We start from the raw sequence: 22,733 nt of genomic DNA on the forward strand, positions 1-22,733 counted from the left end.
TTAAATGTCAAGAGCCGCCAGGCCAGACAAGACCAGTGCCTGACCCAAACCACAGGAGCCTAACTAGCATGGCTAAAAGAGTCCCAGGAAAGAGTTCTGCCTTAAATGCGCTCAGAGACAACGTGGAAGTAGCTATTATTGCACAATGGGTGGAGAGAAGGATGAGGGCTGCAATGCATTTAGGTGCCTGAGACCTTACCGTGCGCTAATTTAGAAGTTAAAATGGTATGTGCTGTTCTTTTTAAAGCAGTTTGTGTGTGAGAGAGAGAAATTGCGGCGGGGGAGAGTAAGTGTGACCTGAGCTTGAAAATAACAGTTTTAAGTTACAGGATTTTCCTTGTCACAGAGCACAGTAAGCCTGAGGCTGCATCGACTTGACTTCAGAAAGTGATTGAGCTGCGGGATAATTCTTTTATTAACATTTCCTTTTGTTTCCTTGCCAGTCAAGAGAGCAGTCGGATGATGAATCTGAAGAATCGGTGAAGTTTAAGAGGTTGCATAAGCTGGTCAACTCAACTCGCAGAGTGAGAAAGAAATTAATTAGAGTGGAAGAAATTAAAAAGCCCAGCAGTGAAGGTAAAAACCCAACAGTACTGAAATTAAAAAGTGTCTGTTGCTAATCATGAAGTTGTTCTCTGTTGAAATATGCATGGACATTTTTCTTATGGGGGTAAGTGGGGGAAATCCTATGTAAGGAGTTAAAGAGATGACTGTGTCTGATTACCATCATGTGACGTTCTTCCATGTGCTATGTTAAAGTTAATTGTCTGGATCGCCCTTTGTGTTAGACCGTTACACAAGGAAGTTATCATTTTACTCTTCTGTTACTTTCTTATTAGTGTCTGTTTTATAGAGTGTCTGATTTCCATTGTCCTTTAAACTTTTTTTTAACTTGTTGTGGTTTTGATTATGGTTCCTTACTGGTTTCAATGTGGATTTATTATTGTGATTTTATTGTGGAAATGGATACATAGAAATACCGTATTTTTCGCTCTATAACACGCACCCGACCATAACACGCACGTAGTTTTTAGAGGAGGAAAATCCGTAGGCATGCCACCCGTAGGCATTCCCTCCATAACACGCACAGACATTTCCCCTTACTTTCTAGGAGGAAAAAAGTGAGTGTTATGGTGCAAAAAATACGGTACTTTGAATGAATGGATGGATGAATGAATGAAAAGGGAACTTACCAGTTTTCCCCCTCCTCCCATCACCATCATCCCCCTGTCACATTGCACACCATTCTAGAAGGTCATCTGTGCAAGAGGCTGCAACACAAAGGGCGCAGAAAGCCCCACAGCATAAGCAGAACTCCACCCCCTAAATCTTTGGGTCAAAACCAATAATCTTTGATATTTTACAAAGAGTGGAGGGGTCTGTTGGGTTTGTGAATGTCACGGCTGAAATTGTTAGCACAGTTGGTCTTGTGTCAGGGAGCACATTTTGTCAGCAGAATAACAAAATGCATTGTAGTTTTCTGATGCTGCATGTAGTAAGGATATCTGGAAGAAGGTATCAGAAATGCATTCTCAATCGGATCTTTCGTGGAAATCCTATATTTCAAAAGCTGCATAGTTTTCTCCATGATCAAATGTTGCGCTGAGTTTATGCTTGAGGAACTTGTGGAGAGCAGAATACTGGCAGAAGCAGAAGATGGCATCATCCTTTCTGGTAAATGCTCTCTTTTTAATGTGAAACACAGAAAGTCCCTGCCACTTTGAGTATTTTACTCACACTTATTTTCTGCAAGTTCTGGAGCTATGAATTGTGACTCTTCAGTGAGCTGTGCTGCTTTAGGGGGTGGGGAGGAATTAAGACAAAGTGCAAATGGGAGGTTACCCCATAGGTTAGAAGGCCAGTGGGTTTCTCATGGGATTCTGAAACATCTGCCTGAGTAGAGCCGCTCCCTTCAGTCTCTGCAAGTTATTCTTTCACCAAGGAAAAGGAATGACGAGTCTGTCAGAAAATCTATGTGGTTCACTTGGGTAGAAGTGGGAAACTGCCACAATTTTTTCCATGGCAGAGAGTGACTTAACCCTTCAGAGCACGCATTCAGCTCTATTTGGCATGCTGTTTGTTTGTTTACAGCTACAGTTACAGATAAAAACAAATCTGTTGAGGGTTAAAGAAGCTGTTCATAGAACATTTTAATAATAATGCATACTAGGAAGGCCTAGTTCTCATGTGGATGGAGTTTATTTCCCTTTTTGGCAAGGTGTGTGCTAAATGGCATCAGAGTGCACTTCTGTGGACCTTTGAGTGAACATCTATGTACATGTAAAGAATCTTGCTGCACATAGATACAATACAGTACCTCATGGCTCAGTTCAGAGTTCAAGGAATGGGATGGTGGTGGGCTTCATCCACTCCTCCCCTCCCTTCTGTCACACATTATAGATTATTTATTTATTTGGCGTCTTTATAGAAGATCCCAGGGCAAGGGGGTGCACTACACAGATTACAAACTGCATGTTACTTAAATAGACTGAGAACCATATAAGCTATACATCATTTTGTTAATAATAGCAACAAAGGTATGTTAAGACTACAAAACTAATAAACAGCAGAGCAGGCTGTTTACTCTGTCAGCAAAAACTTTTTAATTTCCTATAAATGCCAGAGAAAACAAATCAGTTTTCACTTGGTAAAAAAAAAAAAAAGGTTCCAATGCCAAGCCTTTGAGTGGGAGTAGGATACTACCACAGAGATGGCTGTTTCCATGCATCACTGAATAATGTACTTCCCCCAAGGGTGGAATGCAGAGAAGAGCCTCCTCTGAGGATCTTAGGAAATGGACAGGCTGGTACAAGGAAAGGTGCCGTCAGGTAATTAACCTCCAGGTATAGCTCAATATCAGCACTTTTTGTTTACTCCAGAAGTGCATAAGTAGCTAATGTAAATCCTTCAGATTCAGTAGCCTTGAATCCATTTGCTTGAACCAGCTAACGATCTGGCAGCTGATTAGAAGCTTCTGCCTCTAGTTTATGGCAAACACTAATTTGCTGTTTTGTATGATTGCAGCCAACTATGGTTTGTGACGATCAGTTTGCCCACAAACTAGGATTATAAACCACAACAAATTAGTTTTGATAAGCTATAGTTGGCTACATTCAAACAAAACAGCAAACTGGGCTTCGCTTGCAAATCTCTTATTTAGACAGGTCTTTTATTTGATTTTGTTGCTACTGCTTTTTTATTTAGTTTTATTTAGTTGCTGTTTTTATCTGCTCTTTTTTGTATTTTGTATTTTATTTTAATAATGTTGTTTATATTGTTGTCATCTTGGGCACCATGCAGAAGGGATGGCATATTAATCTGAATTGAATGGATGGATACATAAATACATATGAACTTGGTGGACCTTGATTCTGATTAAACATGTGTAGAATGAGACCATAACAGTGATCTGGATACATAAAATATAGATATAGAAATATATATGGATATAGAAATACATATTTCTATATATTTTACTTGAGTTGTAGATCTTCCAGTTTAATATATTTGTTGATCTTCCATGCAACTCTGTATTACAGCCTTTCCTAGTACAGCCTTGATGTTTTTGTACTTGATGACACAACAGTGCTTTCTCTCTCTCTCTCTCTCTCTCTCTCTCTCTCTCTCTCTCTCTCTTTCTCTCTCCCCCCCACAACTTGTTAAACGAGTGAGTGGTGGAGTTTCTGTATCCTGTTTTATTGAAAGGAAAATCAAATTACCTTACTTTGCAACAGAACACTACTGAAGGTGTTCCTGAAAAACTCGATTTTAACCACGATATCTGGGGCATACAAAGTTAGATACATGTTTCATTCAGTTTTATTGCTATTTTTTGTTTTACTCTGTCAGAATGGATGAATGCTTTCTGATGTGGTGTGCATTTCTCTCTCTCTACCCATAACAGGAAAAAAGGAAATGAAAAAAAAGTTATCTTTCCAAATCTAGGCTTGCGTAGGGTGGGTTTAAACCTCAGCAGTTCTATTCATACACAACTTTCCTTATATTCAGCCTGGCAGCTAGTATATAGAAAGAACATGAATTTTACTACCTATCATTTTCTTTAACTCTGACTTTTATAATCACAGACTTGCAAAAGACCCACTGGTTTCTGTAGTCATACCCTTTCCTACCTAGGACAGCATATCCTGTAAAACAGGGGTGGCTAAACATTATAAAGCAGCACTTCCATCCCTCCCCATTCCAGTGCTGCAGTGGGTGGGGGTGTGGCTAGAAATGCTCCCTTTCACTTTACACAGATCGTTCTGGGGAAAGTAAAGGGCAACATTTTCTTCCAACCTCACTCCTGCAAATGAGTGTAGGGTGTGGGTGGTAATGCTACCTTTTACAGTAGGCCCACAACTTAACATGGGACACCATTCTAGGGATCATGCCTAAAGCCAAAATCACATATAGTCAAAACCCATTTGGTACAATGGCAGGTGGGATCACTAAAATATTTTTTCCCTGGAACCCCACCCCCTTTTAATTTTCTTTTATTTTTATTTGCCACATGCATAAAGCTGAATGTGCACAAGTTAAATGCATGCAAGTTGTCTGCCTATTGTACTCTTAAATAGCAGTCAGAGGATCTTATCTCTGATCTTAGCACTGTGGTTCATAGCAGCAAGACTGGAGATAAAGGATTCCCCTGTCTACTATATAAAGAGGATAAAAAAAGATCTCCAGATAGCAGGCAGAGCACTTTTTTCAGTCAGACTGTGGGAGTTGGCATGTCAGTTCCCATCAACCCTGACTATAGGCCAGGCTTGCTGGAGCTGTTGGGAGTCAAACAATCTCTGGAGGAGCACAAGCTGCCCACCCTTGTAATAGTTCATTAACCATAACTGAAGTTTTATTAAATGCATATTAAATGGAATTATGATGTTTTGTTTCCTTTTTGCTCATCTGCTCTTATCTACTCTTTCTGTCCTAATAATGTTAAAGAAATACTTTGTTGCAAAGAGCCTTTTCCCCTTTTATAAAATTAAAGCTAGAAATGATTTGTTCTGTTAAAAATGAATTAAGAATATTGAGATGTGTACACCAGTATCCCTGCCTTGTTTTCCAGACATTTGTATCACTGCTTGGTATCTCTCAGATGGTTCTGTTCTTCAGAAAAGGAGGATGGCCGCATACCTCTTCGGTTGGAGGGGGTGCACCTCTGTTGCTTTCTTTTCACACTCATAGTTAAGTATGTGAAAGCTAATGTGCTATTTCCCTCCTTGTAGGTGTGGATGAGCATTCCCTTGACAGCTCTCCAGTACCAGATGACAGATCAGCACTTTATTCTGGAGTTCACAAGAAGCAACTTTACTCAGATAGCTCTACTGAGAAACAGCCAGATGAGGACTCTGACTCACTCACCACATCTCCTTCATCGAGCAGCCTAGATACTTGGGGTACTAACAGGAAATTGCTCAAGACCTTCAGTAAATCTGAAAGCCGTGGCCTTATCAAACCCCCCAAGAAACTTGGAACATTTTTCTCCTACCCAGAAGAGGAGAAGACTCCAAAGGTTTGCCGCTCCTTGACTGATGGAGAGATGAAGAAGAACCTTGGTTCTCTGAGCCACGGGGTAAGTAAAGAAAGCGTTTGCTTTTATGACAACAGGCGCAAGCACCATGTCTTGGTATCCTTTGAGGAAATCCAGAGTGTCAGGAAGCAGATCCGACTGAAAAAGACAGATTCTAACTACTCGTGTTCTAGAGCTTTTCTTTGCCAGCGCCCTGCTAGGAAATACATATCACCCTCAATTTGTGACCTGCAGCTGCTTCGTCACAAAGCCAAGGGGGTAGGAGGAGGAGGAGGCTGTGGCTTCCCAAACAGAAGGCTTCGAGGGCGCAACTCTGTCAGCGAGTTCAATATCACGTATGTGGTAGAAAGAAGTCTCTACAGTCACCTGAACCTGTCACATCTGGTGCGGCCCGTTACTGACAGGACACTGAGCAAAGCTGAAGAGCAGGATTTGAGGCGATGTCTGCTGGAAGAAGAGGATGAGGCAAAGAGGAAGTGGGCAGCCACAATGGACCGCTGTACTAAAAGGGTTCTTTTGAGAATCCACCAAAAGTCTGTGAGTCCAAGAGTTATCACTGACGGAGGCCTTCTGGCTCCCATGAGGTTGCAGTCAGCATGGCGTGTTTTCCTCCACCATAACATCTGAAATGCATAGTTCATTGGCCTTCTCTTCTCCTCTCCTCCGCTCCTCAATTATTTGCCAACAGGATGTTCTAATAAGTGTTTGGACAGAGTGTCCTGGTCCCCAGTGTCCAAACTGGCAAAATATTAAGGGGAAACACATTGCCCTTATGATTCAGGATGACTAAAGGCAAGAAAAGCACTTTTTTGGTGCAGAAACACAGGTTTGCATTGAGCAGTAATAATAATGAAGCTATAGCATTCTTTAGCAGAAATGATAAAGCTGCAACTTCACTCAGCTATATTCCTCCTTATCCGTATAACTTTTTACAAACACTATCTCCACTTTTGAGTACTCAAGTTTTTTGGTGTCCTTGGATAATGGAGGTTGGTTAGTTGTTTTCAGGGTATTTATACCCCAGCCTTCACAATAAAAGCATTAGAGCATTTTGCAAAATTTAAAGAATAATAAAAGGACAGTAAAAGTATCAGGTGATCCTGTAGAACATTGAAAGCAGTGGTGGGTGCAGGTGTTATTTGGCCTTTGGGTCCATCTTCCCCAAGCCACACCCATCTGCCTTACATCTGACGTCATATATGATATCAGATATAAGGCAGGGAAAGATGTGACTTCCTCCCAAAAGCATGGTTTGCAGCTCTTGCTGATCAGCTGGTGGGCAGTGCTTGAGAAGTGATTGACAAGGAGGCAGCCCCACCCCATGTCAAAATGGCCCATGAGGTTGGGGGACTTTAGGATCTGTCCCACTAGCCAGATCAATTCCCCACACCTGATTTAAAAGAAGGAATATACAATGGATCTCTACAATATGTGACCATATTGTTCCTTTTAAGCTGTCAAAGCACAGCACCTCCTCAGTGTTACTTCCAGAGGCTAGGGAGAGAAATATATCTAAAAGTATTACCCATTGTGTGGCCCAATTTGTTACCCACTGTGTGGCCCAATGTGCCTCTTCAAAAAAGGAAAAATAGCCTTACCCTGTGGGAGGCAGAAGTGGCTATAGTGGCAGTAAAGTTGAGGAGGGAAAGTTCACACAGTGTGTATTCAGCAAGCCTGTCCTTTCCCAAGACAATCAAACTTTTTTATGCCTATTGTCAGAGAGGTCCATTGTGCGATGGCTGTACAACCACCACGAACATGTAGGAGTGGCAGAGATAGGAAGGAAAGCACCTTCATGCATCCCTTCTCATGAAGGTGATTATCATTAGAACTGGTTCTACGTGTCTGATGAAAAGAGGATTGCATTAATCCTCCCTAACCAGGAGGAGAATGGAAGTTCTACATAGGTATGGTTAGGGCAAATGTGCCACATTGTCAACCTTCAAAAATATCCTATGCCAGTATGTTATTTCTTTTATTCCTACTAATCACTTAAACTGTGCAAGTGCTGTACAGTTCCTTAACTCACTTACAGTGTAGCCCTAAACAGTTTCCTTACAATATAGTCACACTGTGTTCAATGGGGCTTACTGCTTTAAGCTTACAGCCGAATTCCTACAACTGCCTGTAAGTAGGGCAGTTTTATTTCAGTTTCCTAGCTAGGAAACTGATGTTGAGAGCTAATATATTTCCAAATAACAATGAACAAGCCCATGGCCGAATGGCATTTTGAACCAGGATCTCCCAAGGCAAGGCAATCACATCAGCTGGTTTTCAGAAGCTCTCCTGTTTCTTGGATGCTGAGGAAAGAACAGATCATCTGTCCTAGTTTTCTACAGCTGTAAGATTGTTTTCTTTGTAGGAGGGAAGGGAGGCACATTTGTTAATAGATTCATTAGACCTAGAGGAGATTTCACTGGAAACTATTACACAGCATAACACAATGAGAGGTTTAATTGACTTTTTGTTAGTTAATTTTTAAGTGTGTGACTTTGGCAGACAAAAGAAGAACATAATCTTTGCTGCTGTTTTTTAGCCAACTTTGTGCCTGCATTTGGCTAGTGGCCATTTTGAGGATATGTTAATTTCTGGCTAGGACAGATCCTTTCTCCCAGTTGTGTCATACATAAGTAGTTGATTCTGGCCTTCTTTGTAATGTACTTCACTAAAATTAGTACTCTCAAGTGATCTTACTTATGGGGAGCCAGAAGAAGGGGGGAAAGCATTTCAGAAGGTGGCACACAATATATTTTATCTTGATATATAAATAGGCAGCATAGCTTTCATATTCCTTATAAAGAACCTGAAATGTCCCATAAATTATTCTGTTGTCAATGCAATGGCCATTTCATATAGCTTGTGGTTTTTGTAGCAAGGAGCCCAATATCCTTATGTGACTGTGATATGTTTACCCTGTTCTATAGGAGAGAAAGATATTTATCTCCTTTTATTTTATTCAGATAGACCCTTTAATGAACTACATCCTGTGGCTTTCTTCTTTTCAAAAGAAAGGCAAAAATTAAACTGCGTGTGAACTTTAAGCATCTCTTCTTCTAAGATCATAATTCATGCTTACTGCAGCCTCAGGGAATTATGGAAGCCTCTTGTTCAGTATGATGAGTTATTTGTCTTGTATTCACATTTATTTTTGGCATCTAAATTTGTTTTGGTGGCCCAGGCATGCATAGAACCTTTTGAACACGCACCAATCTGTTTTTGATCGCATGACCATTCCATTGACTAGCCTACAACCTTTTATCCACAGACTTTGTTTGGCATGTATCTCATAAAATTATTGGAAGTTATTAAATACATATATTTCAAGGCAAATTGTGTTATGACTATATAGCAGCACTGCTAGAATCATAAAGAGAATACTGGCACTACTTTCAGTTACATGTTACATTCCAGCATTGTCAAAAATAATCCGTTGGCTATAATTTTCTCTGTATAATGCCAGATATCACATGTGCTAGAACTGTGGCTTCTGGGGTGATATGTGCACACCCGTTGCACATGCATACCAGTTTTGCCTGAAAACTGATCTCGGCATTTGATATTTAAGGATTTCAGAATTTCTGACCAGCTGTTTTTGTTTCATGCTTTTTGAGAAAGTAAATTTAGTTCTTGACTTTTGTTATTAAGTTGATGCTGGCTTTTGAATTTCCTTAGCAGAAATGCTTCAGCGAGCTCACCAACAAAGCCTTGATTGAGAAAGAATAGAATATATGTCTCTTAGTACAGATTTGCAAATACAGCTTACTAGCCAACTTGCAAGTTGGTAACCACCTCAATAATTAATTTTAAAGGGAGAGATATTTCCCATAAAGCATTAGTTGTGTGACACATTAGTGCCATAGATGATGGTTTATCTAGAACGTTTTATAGTTTCCATAAGATCAGAGAGACATTGGATCAAGGCATAGGAATGAAAGACTGTTTTACTTCTAGAGAAGGTAAAAATTCTGCTTGTAGAACTGAAAGGGAGCTGTGCATCCCTAGGGAGTTTAAAGGAACCAGCACTTTTCAAGTACTGCATGAGATACAGATGAGGACTGTTAGGAAGAGCCACTTTGTTCCTACCTTACTTTGAAAATGCGACTTTGCTTAGTGTGCTTTTTAGCATTTGGAAGAAAGGTGGTGTCATAATGCTGACGTGTTTAGGCCGTCAGAACCTTTATAACCGGCATCAGTGTTTTTGGCTTGGGCTGATGTTCTGAGAGTGACTCATTCCACTCGTCTCATTCCACTAAGTTGTGCCACTGTAAATATAACCTACTTTCTCTCGTAGCAGTAACAAAGCTCCTTTGTACCATGAAGGACTTGGTAACAAATGCAGAGCCAATGCTTTCCAAGAATGAAACTCCTATTAATATACATCCCTTGGAAGCTTAGACATTTGGCCATTTTAAGTAAGGTACTGCGGATCTATTTGAGAGTCCTCTTGGCCCAATTACATTTGAGTAGATTTTCAGGATTTTTATTTGCTTGTACGCTTCCAAAATTTATTTAATACTGAATAGGTTTGGGTCAAAAGGTTTTTTGTTATTACTTTTCACCCCACTGACAAAGAGGTTGTGAGATTTAAGTTGGTTATGTAACATGATTTCTTACTTCAAAGAAGATTTAAATACTGTTTTGTGGGGCAACCTGAGCTAGGGAGTGTGAATAAACAGCAATAAGCTGAAAAGCCAGAGGCTTTACAATGGAAAGCAAAAGACCAGAGAGTTATCATGATGCATGAATGTAATGACAGAGTCTTTTAATTTCTCATCATGTTTTGCTTGTTACCATTATTTGTACAATTGGATGGTTTCTCATGTGTCTTCTATACCCCACAAAATGTTTATTTCTTCGTACTGAATTTAATTGTAATGCATTAAGCCGCAAATTTGTCTTGTGTCACAGAGAACCTGCAGCTTTGGTGGCTTTGACTTGACAAATCGCTCACTGCACATTGGAAACAATTTGGATCAGATGGTGAGTATGAGCTAGAGGTCCACATCTGCCTGACGCGTCTTACTCTTTTTAATAATGAAGCACAATGGTGGGATTTATAATGGAGTTTAAAATGTGTGGCAACTGCCACAATTGTAGCTCTAAAAACTATCAATGCCACCAACAAATCTAGTTCCTCACACTTGTTTTGATGCATACTGCCGTACAAGCCAAGTATTGAGAGCTGCTTTATACCATACAGAAAATGTTAAGCATTTGCTACATTATGATATCAGTTAAGAATGTTAGGTTCAGTAGTCAACTTCAATGGGAAAAAAATGAATCGGCAAAAGTGTGTATAATAGAAGTACACTCTGATTCCAAATGCTTACAGATTTATTATTACTGAGATGCAGTCGTGCCTGTCAAGGTAATTTACAGGCCAGAGCAATATTTTGGAATAGTTTTAAGTTACCCACTCTCCTTTTGAACATACCAGAGATAAAAAGGGTAACAAGATGCAATAGGACTGTAGGAACATACTGTTATATAGTAGTAGCAGAACAAGGTATGGGGACTACCTTGTCCCCATGTCTTCATGTACTGTATCAGCTGCTACCATTGGCACATCTTCATCAACCATGGGGGAAAGACCCTACTCATGAGTGTTGCTGGCAGGACCACCACCCCTTTTTGACATTTCTAGCTTAAAAAGTTCTTCGGGTCTTCTTCCCCTTTCCCAGAGCTGACTTTGTTGTTGCACTAGGCATTTTTGAGAGTACAGAAAGCAGGAAAGAGAGGATTTAAATTAAATCAGTGGTTCTGTTACTGAATCTCAGCCTCCCCATGTCTCCATGAATCCAAATCCTTTGAGTTCTTAACCTGGCATGGTGTGAGGGGGAATGAGGGAAATGGCTCTGAAAACATCCCAGCTGTAACACTGGCCAGGTGGCTGGACTCTGACAAATACTAACTTCAGGAATTCACTCACAACAAATGGCCACTGGCATGGATTAAAAAAAACAAAAAACTAGGACAAAATCATGGAAGGTACTGTCATTAGCAGCTGTTCATGAAAGTTAAAAAAATCTAGATTTTAGGGTTGTAAACCTCTCAATAGGAGATGCTAAATGGGATAATAGCCTTCGTGTCCCACCCATGAATTTCCAGAGACATCTGTGACAATGGAATGCTGGACTCCATAGATCTCAGTCTGATCCAGGAAGGAAATTCTTGTGTCATTATGTTCCAGTGGTGGATGTGTCTTCTTGCATCTTGCCTTGCTTTCCCCCACCTTATTTGAACTTGCCCTTTCCTCCTCCTCGTTCCGTTGGTGCTGTTGAATTAATTCATCGCTCTGAGTGCTCTTTCATTTTTGTTACCAATGTATTTCCTTTGGGGAACATAAAGCAGCTTGGGGGGGGGTGCTTTTCAGTAACAAATATTTTGAGAGAAAAGAGCTAAGAACCTGATTCCAGTGCCAATCTCCCACTTTGCTTTGCAGCCTCTGCAGCTGCATTTTGTAAAACAACAAAAATTAGGGCAAATTGCACTTGACTGAATGTCATGCATAGTCTGGCTCTAGAGCAGATAGCAAGCTTAACGTTAACATGTAGCGGAAGTAAATACCCAGATGTAACATCTGCCATAGTCAGTTCAATCTACCTGGATTTTAGTCAAGCAGAAGATAGTTGTCCTTATAAACACTAGACTCTGCTGAAAGCCTGTTAGTACTTCCTGTTGCTAAAAAGTGCTCCAAAAATGAAACTTAACATAAGCAATAGGAGTCCAGACTTTAGATGCACTTGAAATTGTTTTTCTTAGCTTCTAAAGTGTTCAAAATTAAGCCTAAACAAGAAAAAAGGAAGTTGAACAGAAATATATATTGAAGACAGTGTTGAGCTTGATGGGATTCGTGCAAGAAGTGTAATAGCTGTGCAAAATGTAACACTTACTTCCAGGGCAGTGTATTTGGCATGGTCCCCATTGAGAACTTTAGGTGGAAAAGGCTATGCCAGTTCAGTGGTACCTTGAGTTACATACATTCTCCCATCAGTTAAAATGCATAGAGCCAGGAGCTTTAAGGTATTTAGCATTCTGGCTGATATTTCAACATAAAAGTTGCATTCAGGGGTTGTCTATATGTTTATAGACATATGTTCCTTACTTATTACCCTGTTTGTTAACTAACTTATAAGCCAGAGTTTCCTGGTAACCATGCAAAGCAGGATGGATGTGCCAAATACACACATGAGGGGAGGAGAAAAGAAGAAGGGCAAAAAATGAGTGCTTGTTCATAGCTTCATCAACCATTATAAAAATGCTCCAGCCAAAGTATATGATACCAGAAAAACTCAGTCTTATCAAGAGACCCCAACGAATGCTTCTTGGGGACTGCACAAAAGCAGTTCAGCCGTCAATGTTTCCCTAAGACACATTTCATCTGAGACCTGAACAGAGAAAAATGACAATGGCAAATGGTGTTGTTTTCATCCTTCTTGCATTTTACAGGGCAAAGATGGTGATTTTGTTTATAAAGAAGTGATCAAATCCCCATCTACTTCCCGCATGTCCCTTGGTAAAAAGGTGAAATCTGTTAAAGAAACCATGAAGAAAAGGATGTCTAAGAAATATAGCAGCTCCTTGTCAGAGCAGGTATGTGGTTTTGTTCATTTGCTTGTTTGTTTTAAATTAAACCACAGCTGGGGGCTTTATTTGTTTGAGTAAATACTTGAAGAGTTGTTGATGCCTGTGTTTTGCAACCTTACTGGAAAGTACAACAGCGTCATTCGAAAAAACTCCCCATGGGAATAATGTAGTAAAGCAATTCCAAGGCCTTTTCAAAACTATTTACTGTGAAAAGAGCTTCAATAAAATCATAAAAGGGAGTTAGGATTGAGTTAGGGCAATAAAGTATATGATTTCATTCCATATACGCTGGTTTTAAAAATGAATGGCTTTATATACTGTGCCCTAGTCCTCTAGCAATGTCAAACTGCCTCCAATACATCCTCTGAATTACACAGCAACATGCACTTTGCAACAAATGCTTACACCAATTTAGAAAAAAATGAAACATCTTTCAAATATAGAATGTATTTACTTTTTAAAATGTAATTTGTGCTCTGTTGTAATGACATAACTTATTTTTATTTTTAAAAAATATTTGTGGTTCCCTAGTACTTAGTTAAAAGCATCTTAAAACAAAAGAAACATCTAGGTAACACCTTCCACCATTAAAATAAGTAATAAAATAGCAATTTCAGTCCTACTGTTTAGCTAAAATTGTATTGAAATATAAGCACTGTTTAAAAATGCAAACAAAAGACATAAAACTCATAAATTATACAGAAAACACGGGAAAATATTGGGTCAGGTACCTGATAATATAAGGAAGTTTTACATTCAGCATACACTTAATTTTATTTCATTATCATTGTAAATGTTTGATTGTTTTCAATAAAATATTTTCCCATGGTATGAGATCCCTGTTATTATAAATATCCATTATAAATCTGTAAAATAATTCCATTGAATAGTAACAGTGGCTTTTCCTGTTTCACTTAAAAATAAATAAATCAGTCCCTTTCCTGTTTGTCACTGCTGTGTTGAGGGCCACTGTATCAAGAGGCTATTCCCACTGAGCTGTTAATGGACATTACTGGGCAGAAAAAGTAGTCTTATATAAAGCCCTAAAATCTGTGAAACTCCATTTTGCCCAGCAAGCCTTTCAAATGGGTATGGTGAGCCATCAGGGGGGGAATTTTTCCCCCCCCATTATAACATATTAAATCCCACATCGCAGAGATCTATATAGTTGATCCTTAAAGTTCATTCTGAAAATATATTATTTTAAAGTTCCTCCTTCAATTTCCTCTGGCCAAAATCAATCTGTTTTTCCAAGCATGTTGCATTTGGCGGAGTTCATTGAATTTGGTTTGGTGGGTTGTCAGAATACCCAGCACTTTATTATTATTATTTTTTCATCAGTCTTTCCACTGGAACTGTAAGCATAGCAAGTAATTGCTGGCAAGCAACTACTGGCATTGGCACCAGCCTTGAAAAGAGTTTCCATTGATTTAATATCGCCCTCTAGAGGACTGTTGAATAATCAGGATGCAGCAGTATAGTATTATGATGTGTTCAGGAGCTGAAGGCTGGTCTTTGATAAGCAGAACACCATAGCATGTTTATCTTTAGGCCCTTTGAGATATGTTGGAATAATATTACCAATATAAATTCAGGTCTCTGGTTCCTGTATTTTACTTTGTCTCATTCTTATCTCCAACGGCACGGGATTGATTTCCAGCCACAAGGCCTCCAAAAATGGACTCTCACTTGACTAGCGTGTTTTGCTCAGTACCCTGTAAGAGTGGTTCTGAAGCCCTTAGCTGCTGCTTTTGCTGTAAATAAAGAATTTGTCTGAATCTTTGGAGAAATGAGGCAATCTTTTTTGTCTGTCCTGAAGCAAAGTTCATTGTAGTCTGCCAGACCATCCCAGCGTTAGACTCCTGGTATTAAAATAAGAGTCATTTGTTGTGTTGCTCAGTGACAGTAACACGTTAGCACATTTATCTCCCAAGGTCCGTTTCTGATGCATCTGATTGGTACAAAGCTCCAGTATGATGCTGACTCCTGTAATGCAATCGCCATGGCCCCTGTCGTTTCTAAAATTGAATTCTGCCTTAGCACAGCCAAATATTTTGAAGTCATCGTTGGATAATACAGATCCATCTTTTCTTGATCTGGATCATTGCTCATTGAAGCATTGCAGATGCAAGTCTACAAAAAGCAGAAGTAAAGAGCATGTCATTACTTATTTTAGGCTGCATTCCTAACCCCTGGCCCCACTTACATGAGAGTCAGCCCTATTGAATTTCATAGGACTGGGACTGACTCCCTTAGTGTGTTAAAAGCAAATTGACAGCTCTGCAGGTGATGAGTCAAGCAGTATAGCATTCCTGCTGCATCTGAAGCAGGAAACAATAGTTACTGGTTTCCAAACAAGCCAGGATATTAAGCCAACTTTAAACCTGGCTTGTATTGAAGCTATGAACCATTGTTTCCTGGTTCAGATGTAATGGGAATCAGTGGTTGCCTGAGGCTTCCTAGCCTGTTTCCCCACTCACATGAAGTCAAAAGTAACATGGCTGCATGTGGATGCAGGAGAAACAGATCTCATAATTAAGAGAAGATCATAAAGAAGGCTGATTGCCGAAGAATTGAGGCTTTTGAATTACGGTGCTGGAGGAGACCCATGGACTGCAAGAAGTCCATGGACTGCAAGAAGATCAAACCTATCCATTCTTAAGGAAATCAGCCCTGAGTGTTCACTGGAAGGACAGGTCCAGAAGGTGAGGCTCCAATACTTTAGCCACCTCATGAGAAGAGAAGACTCCCTGGAAAAGACCCTGATGTTGGGAAAGATGGAGGGCACAAGGAGAAGGGGACAACAGAGGACGAGATGGTTGGATAGTGTTCTCGAAGCTACCAGCATGAGTTTGACCAAACTGCGGGAGGCAGTGGAAGACAGGAGTGCCTGGCGTGCTCTGGTCCATGGGGTCAGGAAGAGTCAGACATGACTAAACAACTAAACAACAACAACAACATGATCTTTCAAAGTCAGCCAAAGAGAATTTGTCGTACCTGCTGTATTGTACAATCAGGCATGTTGATAAATGAGGTCCTGTCAGACCCCCCCTGTTCAGCCCAGAAATATGAGCATTTAAGATTATGAAGTGATAGTTGTTAGGTATACAAGATTTTCCAATACAGGCAGCAAGCAAGACCTTATTTTTACAAAGTGAAACACACCCCAATCCTGCAAATACAGTATGGTCCATTAATAGGCAATTGGCAGTGACTGAGCTGACACAAGGCAAGGCATGCGACCACCTCGCACTGCCACAATATTTGCTTTCAATTCCTAGGTCCAGTGATAGGAACTGATGTGCCCATAATTTAGTAAGGTTCTGATTTCTAATTCTAATTTTCTGAGAACTGCATGGACATTTCGGCAGTTCACAGCAGGAAAAGTATTCCAAGACTAGCATACAAGAATCAAACATTAGAAAAAATGGGAGGCACTTTCTTATTAGCTGTCTGTGGCTTCAGTTCTTCAATTCTCTCTGGAGATTTGCTTGATTTGTGGAAAGTTTCCTGATGACTCTGCAGCATGCAAATAACAGGCTTCATTCAGATGGTTTGTGATTGCATGTCTGTGGAATAAGTCAGCAATTCTTGTATATCAGCAGGTTTCTTTTAATTTGTTGCTGCAGATAGTCTCTTGAACATTGTACCATGTTATTTTCTTACATTGTCATTTATCAAACAAAATGCCTTCTTGACACCAGCATGCGTGCACCCACCCACATCCACTCACAAACATAAACGAACACTACTCTGACTGCAGTTAGCTCCCAGAAATGATTGTTTTAGCAAGTAAGTTGCCAAAATATCAGTATGGATGAGATCTTCTTGAATCTGTCTTGTTACTTGAATGATGAATGAAGAAAACATGTCCATTACATTTCAAGTTACAGGTTTTTGCTTTGTTTACAATTTCCATGCATAAGTTGCATCGTCAGGTTTAATTCATTTCCTACAAACAAAAAGAATGTGTTAGTTATTCATTCCAAATGGTAACATTTCTATTGTTTCACCTGCCATTTCATTTCTACTATGTTCAGCAAACTTCACATGAAAATTTTGATTCTAAGGCTTAGGAAAACAACACAACTGCAGAATACACAATGAAACAGCAAAATCACAAGTAAATATTGAAATGCAATGTTCTAGTCAAATTAGTATTTGCACTAACTGTGTCTAGGATACTTTTTAAAATTGTAATTTCCCCCTTTTTACAAATGTGAGGGGGTTGTATTCATGTTTTTGTATGTTTAAGACAGCAATCCTATGCACTTGCTTGGGTGTAAGGGAACAAGCCCAATTGAACACGGTGTGATCTTACTTTCAAGTAAACATTTATAGGATTGGTTTGCACAACAAATACAGTTAAAAGAAGAGTAAATTACAAAACAAATCATTTTACTGATATTTCAACGAATAAGGAAGAGAAAATTTTACCAGTCATCTTCTTGTTTTTTTATGGTAGCCTCCCCCCTCAAAGAAAAATCAACTATAAGATGGATCAAAGAGATCAAACAATACATGAGAGACTTGGGTGATCTTATTAAAAAAAAAAAGCAAATCTCTACAACTTCTTTTTACAGAAAAAGCTTTGAACACACAATTTTACTTCGTGTTCACAACCTAACATTTTCCAAAGGCAAGAGCAACAGAGAATGCTGGTTGGATAGCTTGGTTGCAGAGCATGTGGTTTCCATGCACAAGCTCCTGGGTTCAATAGTTTGCAGATGACATAAAGCCAGATGATATGCAACCTTTGACTGGGACCCTGGTGAACCACCCCTCAGTTTCCATATACCATGTAGTCACAGAGCAGTGGTTTCTCAAGTGCAAATGAGGGTGTATGCAAGGAAAGGTTCCATCTGAGTGAACATGATTAGACTTGGGACTGTAAAGGGGATAAAGTGGTTTTCTACAGTTTGGGATTGCAGGGGAGTCTAGGCTTAGTTTTTAACCTTGACGTTTTCCTGCCTTGATCAGGTTCTTTTCTCATTTGCAAGATGCAGGTATTTTTCACATTTGCTGTCTCTTTTTAGGCTAGAATGTGTTGGGAAAGAAGAACTTTATCCTATTACACTTCCTAGGTTTGCTACCTCAGTTGGGAGCTTGCAGAAGGCTACTTTAATCTTCATGCATATTGTAATAGATTGTAACCTATATGGTACCAATTGATCAACTACACAAGCCAGCATAAGTTGTCAGTAAGTTGTGTGGTGATTTTCTTTCAGGACTCCAGCCTGGATGTAATGCCAGAATCTCCTCAGTCACTACAGCCAGATGCTGATTCTCTGGATAAACCCAAACTGAAAGCTGGTGGTTCTGTAGAAAGTTTAAGGAGCTCTCTAAGTGGTCAGAGCTCAATGAGTAAGTAGTAAATAGAATGCTTGTTACAACCCAGCTTAGATTTAACATTCATGATTGAATGAATTATGGTTTATTAGATCAAAGGCTAGCATTATGCCTGCATACGCCATCCTCATACACACACACACACCCCTTTGCATGTCCACACCCTTCCCTTCCTTCATGGTTTATTAAACAAGTTCCCCAAAATGGGAAGCTGTAAGAAACCCTGGAAGTATTTTATGAAGATGCATAAGATAAGGAAGCAGGAAGCCTAGTGCTAGCTATGTCTGAATCAATCCTACTGTATCTTTTTGGATGAAACTCAATTCTCTTTTTTTACGGCAGCACATAAAGAAAACTAATTCTGAAGCGTAGTTGAAATCACAAATGCTGGCGGGCAAGATAGTTGGTTCTTAGAACAGCAGTACTTCAGCTCTTATCTTGGGCAGACAGACAGCATGTGCACCAATATTCCTGGGGTATTTTCACCTACAGACTTGTCAGACTCAAAGAAATTGTTTTGCTTGAGGTAGTGAGAATTCAGCCTGTGATTATCCAGTGCATGGCTCAAATGAATGGTTAGTTTTCCCACCGAGCAGTGCTTGGTAGTACATAAAAATCAATGCTTTCCAACATTCTTTCGTGAAAAGTGAGGTATTCTCACTTAATGAGGAGTAACAAAAATACTAGACTTTGCAGCAAAAAGTTAATGCTTGGGCAAGTCTTTAGGAAAGACTTTCTTTCTTTCTATATCTTTGTTTTAGGGGGCGGGGTCCTTTCAGTTAAAATCAGGCCAGCACTATTGAGCACTCAGCTGAAGCCTGGGGTTCTAGATTAAACAGTGGACAGGGACTCTGTGGCCTCCAGTGTTTCAGCATGTGCTGTAAGATTCTGTGCCAAGCTATTCCAAGAAAGTGCTGTGGCAAACAGCATCAGCAGATGGATCCCTAGGGAGCTGGTAAGTGTTTTTAAAAGTGCCCTAAACATCCAAGAGAGGCTCAGAACCTGCTGTTTGCTGCCAGATGAGTTCTTCTATCATGTTTTTCAGTGTATTTTATAGTTGGGTTTTGGGGAGTAAACTCTTCTCTCTCTCTTTTTTTTAATCACAAATAGGTGGACAAACCGTAAGCACAACAGACTCCTCAGCCAGCAACAGAGAGAGTGTCAAGTCTGAAGATGGTGATGATGAAGAACTACCATACAGAGGACCATTTTGTGGCCGAGCCAGGGTTCACACTGATTTTACCCCCAGTCCTTATGATACAGATTCCCTGAAACTCAAGGTACTCTTTCTGGAATAAATCTATATTTGAATCCAGGGAGTGTTCATAGGTGTCTTTCACAAGCTGGAATTATTAATGCCTTGGGCTTGCCCTCTTGTCAGAATCACATACACCTCAGCAATATTGCTGTCACCAGATGGAGAGAACATATAGCCCTTGTATCCAGAGAACTGTGCTAGTTTTCTGTGAGTTTATGGGAACAGATTGAAGTGCCTGCATTGACTTCAGATCTGCTGTAGTACCCAGGCAAGTGGTCTTTTGTCCTCTCTATGGTAGTAGGTGACCCTCTGGGAATTTGTTGCAGGCTCCATTTTTGTCAGTTCCATTTTTAGGAATATAGTGAATATCATCCTTTTCCTTTTCCTTTTCCCATAGACAACATAATAGCTGTGTTCTGCTCCTGTATAAATGGCTGTGGAGCCAAACTGCAACCTTCGTATTCATTTTATTTTATGTTTGTTCTTATGGCTGTTTTTTTTTATTGTGTGTGGATAATTGTAAGCCATGTCTCTGCCTCAGAAATAGTAGAAATGTAAATAATAAATAAATATGCTGTGTATTTTTAAAAAAAAGAAAACTTACTAGAGAGGCAGAAAGATGAGCAGTGAGCTGAAAATAAGTTAATTATCACAGAACTGGAAATATATGCTATGAATTCATTTCTGCTCTACTTGTGGATTTGACAAATTAGCCAAAAGATTTTCATAGATTTATCCCTTGCATCGGGCAATTAGAAGAACATTGTAATAATCAAGAAAAGTTGTGCATGTAGTTTTCAAAAGCTTTTGCATAGGTGAACCCTTTTTAAAAGGATGGGACAAGAAAAAAGTTTTTGTTTATATACTTAGTTTAGAATACTGGTAACTCGCATCTTACATTTATTTAACTTACACAATCACAGCTTTACACGGGTGGGGGAAAATAAAAGAGCAGAGGAAACCCACTCTCCGTTTATTTATTTCCACCCACCTGCGCCAAGCTGTGATTGTAGGCTTACCCAGCTTAGGGAAGGCAGTGCGAAGGCTCTGGCAGCATCCCAGAGCCCTTGTGCAAAGGTGCCAGGCTTTGAGAAGGAGGTGTGAGGGTTCTGGCAGGTTCCTAGACCACCTCCTGCTTCCTTCCCAGAGCCAGGCAAGTGCTTCTTGGGCTTTGGGAGGGAACCCTGCCAGAGCCCTCCTGCCACCTTTCCAAAGCTGGACAAATGCTTATTGGGCTTGAGCAAGGAGGTGGGAGGGCTCTGAGATGCTGCCAGATCCCTTGCACAGCCTTCTGAAAGTTTGGGTAAGCAGAATTCCACCTTGCAGGGGGCCCAGTTCTGGGAGTTCCTGGCTTTATGCGTTTTTGCATATATGCATGGACCCCCCAGAACCAAACCCTCACATATGAAGCAAGTTACCTGTATTACAGAGTTGGGAAATGAGTTCTGGATTGTCATTTTAAAAAAGAAACCTGGTAAGCTAAATGCTTCTGTTGATAAAAATTCTACCCCTTTTTCTGTTTAAGTCTGCAAGCAATAAAATGTGCATTCCTTTATGATACAGTAAACATTGATTTAGTAATTTGCAAGTCGCTATGGAGCCTTCAGGTAGATGTATTCTGCTTTTCTCATATACAGAAGGGTGATATAATTGATATAATCAGCAAACCACCTATGGGAACCTGGATGGGCCTCTTGAACAACAAAGTGGGTACCTTCAAGTTCATCTATGTGGATGTGTTACATGAAGAGGAAGAGAAGCCTAAAAGGCCTACAAGAAGGCGACGGAAAGGCAGACCACCTCAGCCTAAATCTGTTGAGGATCTCCTAGATCGCATCAACTTAAAGGTGGGCTGTAATTGTCTTATACTTGCTTTACTCTTCTACAAGCACTTCAACTCCCTATCTATACAATAAATTGGACTAAATTCACAGCCTTAAAACCATGTGCACTTCTGTATCCCAGCATTTAAAATAGTGTGTAAGGAATCAAGATGTGATTTCATTTGCAAGATCTATATGGCATTGTGGAATTCCCTTGTTTAAAGATTTGGTCGATTCTCAGATTACAAGGCATTCATAGTTGAAAGTGAGAACAAGTTGAAACCCCAAGCTTCTTGAGATCTATTGCACTTGAATTTTTATGGTTTGCATCTGCTTTGCATAAATTTATAATTTTAGATGTAAACATATAGTGTGTTCTTTAGCCGATGAAGCTGGGCAGGCAGTGGGGAGTAAACTGATTGGGCCAATGCAAAAGACATCATCAGTTTTGAAGGCTAAGTCCTCTTCCCATTTTTCTCTCTGGTTACTTCAGGTGAAGTACAATTAGCTCTCCAGAAGAAGAAACAGCTGGCATATAGAGGAAATTTGTCTGCTGTGTAACTGTTTTATTTAATTAATTTGTTCAGTAGTCCTACAAGGTGATGTTTAGCAAAAGCAGCATTACCGAACAGAAGCAGCTAATATAGTAGAGCACAGCTGTTGAGCTGCCTCCTGACAGCAAAACCACCCTACCACACCAGCCAAAAGCATTTGCATTTCATTTCTTAAGTAGATTTTTATTTTGTACTGCTTGATGCTCAATCAGGCAGGCTGGAAATAAGACATTCTGCCTGCTGTTTATTCTTCCTACTCTGCTGTTAAAGGGAAGTGGCTTTTTTCTTTTCTTCTTTTAGCAAGCCGATTTAAGAAGATGGGATTCTGAATTCAACAGCAGGAACCTTGTTAGAGGGCTAATAGATTCCATAGACATTCTCTGATCCCATAATTTCTTTTCTGTGTGAATATATCCTAAACTGTTGAGTTTTTATATCACGAGTAAAAATAATACTGTTTTGTTTTCATAGCTGCCATGCACAGGATCATGTTATGATACTGTGATGATGACTTTATCCCTTTATTGATACAAACTGTATCTGTTTAACTGGGCTGGGAAACCTTTCTCTTCATTATTTAAAGCCGCTAAGGGTCCGTAAAAACAACAGCAGCCAGTAAAAACTTAGCC

General features: G+C 39.8%; 1 protein-coding gene across 5 annotated transcripts in view; it reads left to right on the forward strand.

The window, feature by feature from the left end:
- Positions 1–22,733, forward strand: part of SASH1 (SAM and SH3 domain containing 1) — a 530,274-nt gene that overhangs the window by 490,876 nt on the left and 16,665 nt on the right. For 4 of the 5 annotated variants that reach the window (XM_053382126.1, XM_053382129.1, XM_053382127.1 and 1 more), the window contains 7 exons: positions 444–576; positions 5,229–6,070; positions 10,442–10,513; positions 12,983–13,126; positions 18,349–18,484; positions 19,580–19,749; positions 21,365–21,574. In XM_053382126.1, coding sequence (XP_053238101.1) covers positions 444–576; positions 5,229–6,070; positions 10,442–10,513; positions 12,983–13,126; positions 18,349–18,484; positions 19,580–19,749; positions 21,365–21,574 — 1,707 coding nt within the window. The remainder of the gene's footprint in view (positions 1–443; positions 577–5,228; positions 6,071–10,441; positions 10,514–12,982; positions 13,127–18,348; positions 18,485–19,579; positions 19,750–21,364; positions 21,575–22,733) is intronic. The other variant, XM_053382128.1, reaches the window with a different exon arrangement.

This window comes from Podarcis raffonei, chromosome 3, assembly GCF_027172205.1.
Source record: "Podarcis raffonei isolate rPodRaf1 chromosome 3, rPodRaf1.pri, whole genome shotgun sequence".
Classification (NCBI taxonomy): domain Eukaryota; kingdom Metazoa; phylum Chordata; class Lepidosauria; order Squamata; family Lacertidae; genus Podarcis; species Podarcis raffonei.